The 8,380-nt window shown below is 35.7% G+C and overlaps 1 protein-coding gene across 1 annotated transcript; it reads right to left on the bottom strand.

Moving 5' to 3' along the window:
• Positions 1 to 812: 812 nt before the first annotated feature.
• On the bottom strand, positions 813 to 7,740 carry LOC122627268. Its single transcript, XM_043808306.1, has 5 exons — positions 7,593 to 7,740; positions 6,567 to 7,501; positions 4,138 to 6,472; positions 3,718 to 4,044; positions 813 to 3,293 (listed from the first exon to the last, which is right to left on the bottom strand). Exons 1-5 carry the CDS (start codon positions 7,738 to 7,740, stop codon positions 2,233 to 2,235), a joined length of 4,806 nt encoding a protein of 1,601 aa, XP_043664241.1. The 3' UTR covers positions 813 to 2,232.
• Positions 7,741 to 8,380: the final 640 nt, after the last annotated feature.

Here is an 8,380-nt window from a genome sequence, read left to right as displayed (position 1 = left end):
TAGATTTTTTAATCAAAGATTTGTCGTAGAAAGTATTAATTTTTAATTAAATTATTGCGACTATAACGTATAAATATTTAAGTTTGTTCACGAAATATTCATCTCTCATATATATATATATGTTTATGCGCGCGTGTGTGTGTATTTGTAAAAACATATATAATATATACACACACGTACATATATATGTGTATATATATGTCAGTGATGTAAATGTATCTGTAAATATTTTTGTACATATTCGTCCATAAAAAAGTAATATTTCGAGAACCGTTGATATTGGATGAGATATTTAATTGAGGAAAATGTCCATAAATTTTTCTTTAAAAGAAATATATCCGATAACTATGAACAAATGAATATAAAAATGCACCATACGTTACTTATCTAAAAAAAGAAAACAAAAAAAAAAAAGGAAAAAAAAAAAACTTTGAAAAAGACAAAACAAAGATCTTTAGGAAACGAATGAAAGAGACAAGGCAGTGTGAGTATTGCATCAACGGATCTTATCCTTTTAGAGTAATGATCTATGTGTTCTTCCGATTAATGACTAGCATGGATAAATGATCTCAAAATTATTCATATTTGGAAATTCTTAGCGCGTAAAATTTCACGTTTAACGATAAAATGGGTAGGTACCTTGGAATATACTTAGCAAGAATTATCATTACGATGCTACTATTAGATTCTTTCATTTTTTTTATTTTCTTTCTTTTTTTTTTTTTATATTCCAGATCATCTGTCTGGTGCAATCTAGCGGACTAATTTGAAAGAATGATTTTTTATATCGAAAAACAGAAAGAGAGAGAGAGAGAGAGAGAGAGAGAGAGAGAAAAGAAAAGAAACAAACAAAAAAAAGAATTACATATTTAAAAGTATGGAATTATTATTATTTAAATAAAATTTCAATTCTTCGCTTCGATTTGACAAACGTATTTTGAATAAACAAAGGGAATAAAAAAGAAGGTTAATCGTTAGTTGTATAAGTATCTAGTATATTTATGCTAAGCACACGGTCCGTTTGTAACTTTCATATTGTAGTACGTACGTTTGTTGTTTCAGACGTTTATTCATATAAACATCTTACATATGCGTATATGAATGTTTTGCAACGAACGTACGATCGGTACCCATAGCAATAATTCGACATACACGGCTATATACAGCTTCTATCTTCAATTACAAGTTGCAGAGGCAATTAGCACATAAAAGCGCTACCCAAACGTCTAAACGATGCATTCTGACACGATCAATATGGAAATTATCATTCCTATCTATGCTTCGTCCTTAACTTTATAAAGCTAACGCTTAAACATACTTTCGTTATTATACAATAAGCCTGTGTGTTGGAAAGAAAATGGTATGACACTTCTCTTCATTTTTCTTTCTTTATCTTTGTTTTTTTTTTGTTTTGTTTTGTTTTGTTTTTTTTTTTCTTCAATAGATTTTTAGACTTCAAGTTATACGATACGTCATTTTCATCTATCACGGTATTAAAATTTCATTTACGACCAGTGTGTGTTTCAAATCTGTTAATTTTTTTTTATTACCAATTCATTTTTTAGGTTGTAAGAAATTTAATATATATATATATACACACATATATCTATCTATATAGGTATTAAAGTGAAATTATACTCTGATGTTTATTGAATGCAACAAACGATACGGATTTTACGGTCATACCGAAAATTTAATTCGAAATTAGTGTTTGTCGAGTGTGCGTGTGTATGTGTGCGAGCAATTGAAAAATTCTATATGTATGTATATGTTGTCATACATACATACGTACATACATACATACATACATACATACATACATACATACATACATACATACATACATATATACTTTTTCATCCATCCCGTTTCACTCATTTTCTCCCCGCTATAGTGTACAAAAAAAAAAAGGAAACAAATCAATTATACGATTATTCGGCTGTTGGATTTTGTTGTAGTATCTTTAACTACGTCAAGTTTCTCAAATTCTTAATTAAACGGCTATAGCGGTAAAACAATTATTTGACGAGATAGTAAAAGTTATTAAATAAAGAAAAAGAAGTTACACTCTATTGTATCGTCTTATTATTGAGACATGTAATTTCTTTCCCCATTTCTCTTTCTTTATAAAAATAAGTGGGATAAATCTTTATCGAAAACTCTTAAGCGTTATTCCTACTTACTCTCTCTTTTTTTTTTTTCTTTTTTATCGTTTCTCAAAACAAAGTGCTTTCAATAATCATGACTTTTCAAAGTGACGTTTTCTTCGATGGATACGCAAGAATCGGTCGAAAAGAAAGTTACCGTGGTCTTTGTGTCAGATTCGTTGGGTATTGCCTTTGAGATGGGCGATTTCTCAAGCGTAGAACTAATTTTCGAATTCTTTTCCTTTATCAAAGGGAACGAAAAGAAGTTTTCGTCTTTCTTGACGTTCTTTACGCGAGAAAACGTTCCTCTTCTCTTTTCCTGTTCGGGCGTTTCACAAAAAGATTTCCAGTTTCTAACGTGCGTTCGTTTCACGATCGTGAAAGGAGGAAGAAGATTTTGTTTGAACGCGTTGCACTCTTTGAGACGACTGCGGATCAACAAATTTCTTCGTATTTTGTACGGTCGACCAATATTTGGTCTTGGATAGGGTTGCGAGTTGTTTCTTCGAAACGAATCCTGAGGCATCAAATAACTTTTTTTATTATCCTTGTCTTTGATGATCATATATCTGAGCCTATCTCGTATCTCGTTGTTATCGTCTTTCTTTGATACACGTAACGAGCTATTCCTGATAACGTGTCGTACCTTCTTATCTAACTTTTTAATCGATCGTTTCGAATTGGACGCTAGGAAACGATCAAGATTTTCTATTTCATCGTTGTCGAGTTTCCTAACGTCTTCGAATATAGCAAGATATTCTTTGCAAGGTTTGGACCAAATTTTTTCGAAATCCTTTGACCTACTCTTGGAATAATTACTCTTTGTAGAATTTATCTTATTAGATACCGATCCGTCAAAATTCGACAGAGTATTTCCAAATAAGGACATTTTATTGATCGCGCTACCGAAATATGATATCTGATTGCTCATTAAAGAGATTATTTCCGATAATATACTTTTGTTGTTTTCGACGACAGATTTCGAGGTGTCACGATCGCTATTTACAAACGGGAATCTCGCCGTATCGTTATTATACTTGCATATATTTAGTTTAGTCCATGTTTGCTCCGGATCAAACGCGTTTTTAGATGCATCTCGGTTTTGTTTATTCAAATGTTTCGTACCGTCCTCCTGCTCCTTGATATCTGTAAAGTAACATTGATTTTTTTATTTATTTCTTTCCCTTTTTTTCTTCCTTTCTCTTTTTCTCTCTCTCTCTCTCTCTCTCTCTCTCTCTCTCTCTCTCTCTCTCTCTTTCTCTCTCAATAGCTGAATTAATCAGAGTGAATTAATTATAAACTGAATACGTTTCGCTATATAGCAAAGCTATATATCTTCCTATTGACTTTTCTTCGTGGGATAATTAACGAATTCACGAAATTTTTATTTACCCTCTATTCGATTCATTTAATTCTCAGTGCAGTTTTTCTTTTGTCCTTCTTTTATACAATCGCTTTTCTCTCTCTTTCTCTTTTCATTTCTTTTTATCAACCAGCCACGCGTTCGGTATCATCGAAAATCCGTTAATTACCTTGAGATTTATTTATCACGCGATTAGCAAGGACTTACCGATTTTCCGTGGGAAGCGATTTTCCGAGAACGATAAAGTCACCCTATAGTAGTTCCCAGTTTCCGAGCTCTCGTATTTCGATTCGCAGGATCGATCGGCGATATCGTTATCCAACTGAAAATTTCGAGTCAACGCGCTTCGAAATAGCTCGGCGATTGCTTCGGGTTCGTCGTATTTAATCTCCGTCAACAACGATACGATCTTCTCGTTTGTTCCTACGTCTGACTTTTCCTTCTCTTTCACTTCATCTTCTTTCTTTCCTATCGATATTGTCGCGATAGTAGTATTCGTACCTACGCTCTTCTCCTGATCTTTTTCATCGGTTCCTTTCAAAAAGAAATTCACAGTTGACTTATATAAACCGCCAGGTAATTTTTCCGATTGAACTTTTGCGTTTTCCCTATCATCATTTTCATTACCTTTCCTATTGTTCAGATTTATTCTCATTTCCATCGGATTACTTTTAAATATTTTTCTTTCTAGTCGTCTCTGTTTGTGGCTCTCTTCAGATTCGATTTTGATGAACGCCTTTGATACGTACGTTTTTTTAGAATCTTTACTTTCGATCGCTCTCTTATCCTCATCTTTACTTTCGGGTTTTACCGAATTACCGAATTTGAAAGTCGTCAGAAATGTTTTCTTTGGTTTTTCAGTAAGTTCGTCGTCGGTTTTCGTACTTCTCAGCGTAGCTTCATCGATATATTCTTTCTCGATCTTCGGAGGTTCGACTTTTATACTCGTCGTGCTTATGAACGTTTTCTTAGGATTCTTAACTTCGATCGTTCTCTCCGTTTCGTCTTTAACTTCGGGTTTTACCGGATTACCGAATTTGAAATACGTCAGAAATGTTTTCTTTGATTTTTCAATAAGTTCTTCGGCGATTTTCGTACTTTTCGGCGTAGGTTCATCGGTGTATTCTTTCTCGATCTTCGGAGGTTCGACTTTTAAAGTCGTCGTACTTACGAACGTTTTTTTACAACTCTTAACTTCGATCGTTTTCTCCGTTTCGTCTTTAATTTCGGGTGTTATCGAATTATCGAATTTCAAAGTCGTCAGAAATGTTTTCTTTGGGTTTTCAGTAAGTTCGTCGTTTATTTTCGAATTTCTCGGCGTAGATTCATCGGCATATTCAGGTTCGTCGATGCATTCTTTCTCGTTCTTCGAAGGTTCGATTTTTATAGCCGCCGTGTTTATGAACGTTTTCTTAGGATTCTCAACTTCGATAGTCTTCTCCTTTTCGGGTTTTACCGAATCCTCGACTTTGAAAATCGTCAGAAATGTTTTCTTTGGGTTTTCAGCAAGTTCGTCGTCGATTTTCGAACTTCTCGGCGTAGGTTCATCGATATATTCTTCGTCAATCTTCGTAGGATTGGTTTTTATACTCTCTATGGTTACGAAGGTTTTCTTAGGATTCCCAACTTCCATCGTTCTTTCCGTTTCTGCCGTTTGGAATTTTGTGATATCGTCGATTTCTTCTTCTTTAACGGTGTATAATTTTTTTTCGATATCGTTCGTCGAAATTTTCTCTCGCGATTCTTCGACGTACGCATTGGTCTTTATCTTATCAACTTCTATTACGCCTTCTTCGATACTCACACTTGTCTTATCTAATTTACTGTCAGGAATTTGAACCTCTTTATCATTCGAAGGAGTAAACTCTTTAAAATCTGTTCTATCCATCATCTTTTTAATCTTTTCTTCGTCAGTGATATTAACGTCAGATATAGAAACTTTCTTTTCCTCTTTCTCGTCCTTGTAGGCACCAGCGTCGTCCTTGACTTCTTCCAAAGTTAAGTCCGGACTCTCGATACTTTCCCTTTCCTTTTCATCAACCGTATCGTATGGTTTCACATCTGGCACAAGATCAACGTCGGCGCTAACAGAGGGCTCATCGGTTTCTGTAACCTCAGAGATTTCTTCGACCTTCGAAACAGTAGACAAGGATGGTTCACGGAAGTCTTCCGAATCTATCTCTCTTCGACTAGGTTTCTCTTTACGATCTCTCTTTTCGAAAACGTCGGCTGGCTTTACCGTTCGAAGAGAAACGTTTGATGCCAGTCTCATGAAGGACACATTCTTCAGCTCAGACTCAGTAGTTACGGTCACCTTTCCTTTCTCGTCGATTTGTAGTTGAAGTTTTTTTTTTTTATCCTCTTCCGAACTCTCCTCGGAGGAGGTTTCATCGTAACAAGTACAACTCTTATGATTGCTGTCATCAGTTCGTTTCATCTCCTTGGTTTCTGGTTCAACCTGAGAACCTTTGTCGTCGTACGTGGTCCCTTCTTGGTCTTCCTTTTTACTCGAATAATCGTAGGTCGTTTCGGGACTACCGACATGCGGTTTCAGTCGGAGTTTTCTTGGAGATTTGAGCGCAATCGCGAAAGGATCCGGAGATTCCTGTGATTCTATCAACCTTCTTTTCGATGTCATAGAATTCGTAGGACCTGGATAACCCGAATGCTTCGAAAAATTAGCTGGTGTTTCGGCGAATTCTCGTACGACTCGACAAGACATCGGTATGTACGGTGCAACGTTGCATCTTCTTCTTTCGAATTCAACTTCGATCTGCTGAATCTTCTTTTGAACGTTACTCAATCTGCTCTCAGCGATGACTCGCTGAGAACGATAAGGAGAGTAATTCAGGTTGACTCTTTCGTCGCATTCCTTTTGTTTTAAAGTTACGAGAAATTCACGGAGTTCGGCATCGGTTTTCAGAGCAAGGATAGTTGGATCTATCAAATCGGTTGCTTCCACCTGCGTAGACGATCGATTTGTTAACGATAATTAATGAAATGTTATTCTATAACGATTTTTATTACTTTCGTACGTAGAAAATCGTATATCTTACCTCCAAGCCCTGACTTTCCATCAGTTTTGTATTGATCTGGTTTTCCACTTGTGCCTTCAGAACGTTCACTTTAAGCTGGACCAACGTTAGGATCGGAATTATGTTGGACGGTGGATTTGCGGTCATGTGAAGATTTATCAGAGCGTTCACTTGCTGAGAGTTCCTAGACTCGCTCAACAATTGATCCTTGTTGAGAGCGTTGATAGATCTTTGAGCTTTCTCCATGGTGTCCTCTATCGTCGTGGTTATATTCGATCCCGGTATCTTTCTGAGAAGTAATCGGGTAGCTGTGCAAGAGATGATACCTTGTATGGCCAGTAACTGAGATGCCAGAGCTTGAAGACTGATTGCCGAGGGACAATTTCTTTTCGAACAGATCGTGTCATCTGTGGTATTCGTACAACGATGCTCTTCCTCGCGATAAGACAATGGTGGAAATTGTCTCAATCCTGTCAATTCGGAATTGCTCTTCGAAGAACAATCGCAATTCTTTTGCTGTTCGTTAGATCGAGCTCCATATGGATCGAATACAGGAAAAGGAATTGGATAGGGATAAAAAGAAGGTGGACACATCGGTGGTGGACACAACGGAGAAGGATAATTTGATTGTTTATCCGGATTTGTCAAAGAACTTAATATATTAGCAACTGGAGTTGCTTGTTGAGTAGCTACCAACGGTTGCTGGCAACCACCAGGGATAATAAAGATCGGTGCTGTGTTAGTGATACAAGAACGAATCTGATCGATTATATTCTGGGGTAGAGATCCGTAAGTATTCGCTTGAGTCTGCATAGGTGACATTGTATTTTGACAAGGAATCCCTTGACAGACATTGTTCGAATTATTTGGCAGTTGCGTTGTATAGGGACATTGTGTTGACGGATAGTTTTCTTGCTGGTAAAATTGACCGAACGGACCACCCTGCATATATTGTCCTGGAGCGAATAAGTTCTATTCGAATAATCGATCGAATGAACGAACGAACGAATGAACGAATGAGTTACGAGGCTTCCCCGATCGAGTTACCTTGAGAATTCCCAGGGTAGCTGGGGCATTGCGTGCTTTGTTGATTATTCGTTTGCTGATACGTTTGAAAATTATTTTGATTAGTTTGCAAAGGTACTCTTGATTGACAAGGATTCATTGACGGCATTAAATTGCTATCGTCTATCATGTTAATTATTAAATTGATAAGTGATTAGTCCTTGTTCTTTCTTTTGATTGTAATTGTATGAATGTTTAATATATAATGATAAAAACATATCTGATAAATTTATTGACTTTACTTGTAATTTTGAGACATGATTTTGTTGTAGGTAAGTTTATGATTTTATAATGGATCTGAAGTTAACGAGTATCGACATTTGTAGAGATCGATTGTTAGTATTGTTATGTTAATTATCTGAATTTGATTGAACAAATCGACAGAACGACTAATAACATTAAACGAATTTTTAATTATTACATAAATATTACTTAAAATTTCATCGATACATCAAGAAAATGATTTCGAAGAACGTTTGCGCCGCCCCTGAAGATAGGCAACGTCTTATACTTCGTTGTTAACTCGGGTTGCCGGTTTCAGGAAATTTTACGCTCGTGTATACATACTCTTACGAAGTTATTAATATGAAAGCCTTAATTTTTGTAATTTCTCGAAAATTATTACTATTTATGCGCTATTCTGATGAAATTTTGTATAATTGCTCTTTATTATTCTAGTGAAAGTTTAGTGGTTTAAACTTGCAGAAATATAAGCTATCAAAAGAAGTTAAAAGGCTTTAAACGAGTGAGAAAGAGAGAGAGAGAGAGGG

Source organism: Vespula pensylvanica, chromosome 2 (genome assembly GCF_014466175.1).
Source record: "Vespula pensylvanica isolate Volc-1 chromosome 2, ASM1446617v1, whole genome shotgun sequence".
Classification (NCBI taxonomy): domain Eukaryota; kingdom Metazoa; phylum Arthropoda; class Insecta; order Hymenoptera; family Vespidae; genus Vespula; species Vespula pensylvanica.
This window is presented reverse-complemented; position numbering and strand designations above follow the sequence as displayed.

What these genes read in the sequence shown, in the direction of transcription:
- LOC122627268 (XM_043808306.1), bottom strand. Translation starts at nt 7,740, where the DNA reads ATGATAGACGATAGCAATTTAATGCCGTCAATGAATCCTTGTCAATCA. An exon ending in CTACCCTGGGAATTCTCAAG is followed by an intron (nt 7,502 to 7,592) that starts GTAACTCGATCG and finishes TATTCGCTCCAG; the next exon opens with GACAATATATGCAGGGTGGT. An exon ending in AAATCTGAACAATAGGAAAG is followed by an intron (nt 4,045 to 4,137) that starts GTAATGAAAATG and finishes TCTTTTTGAAAG; the next exon opens with GAACCGATGAAAAAGATCAG.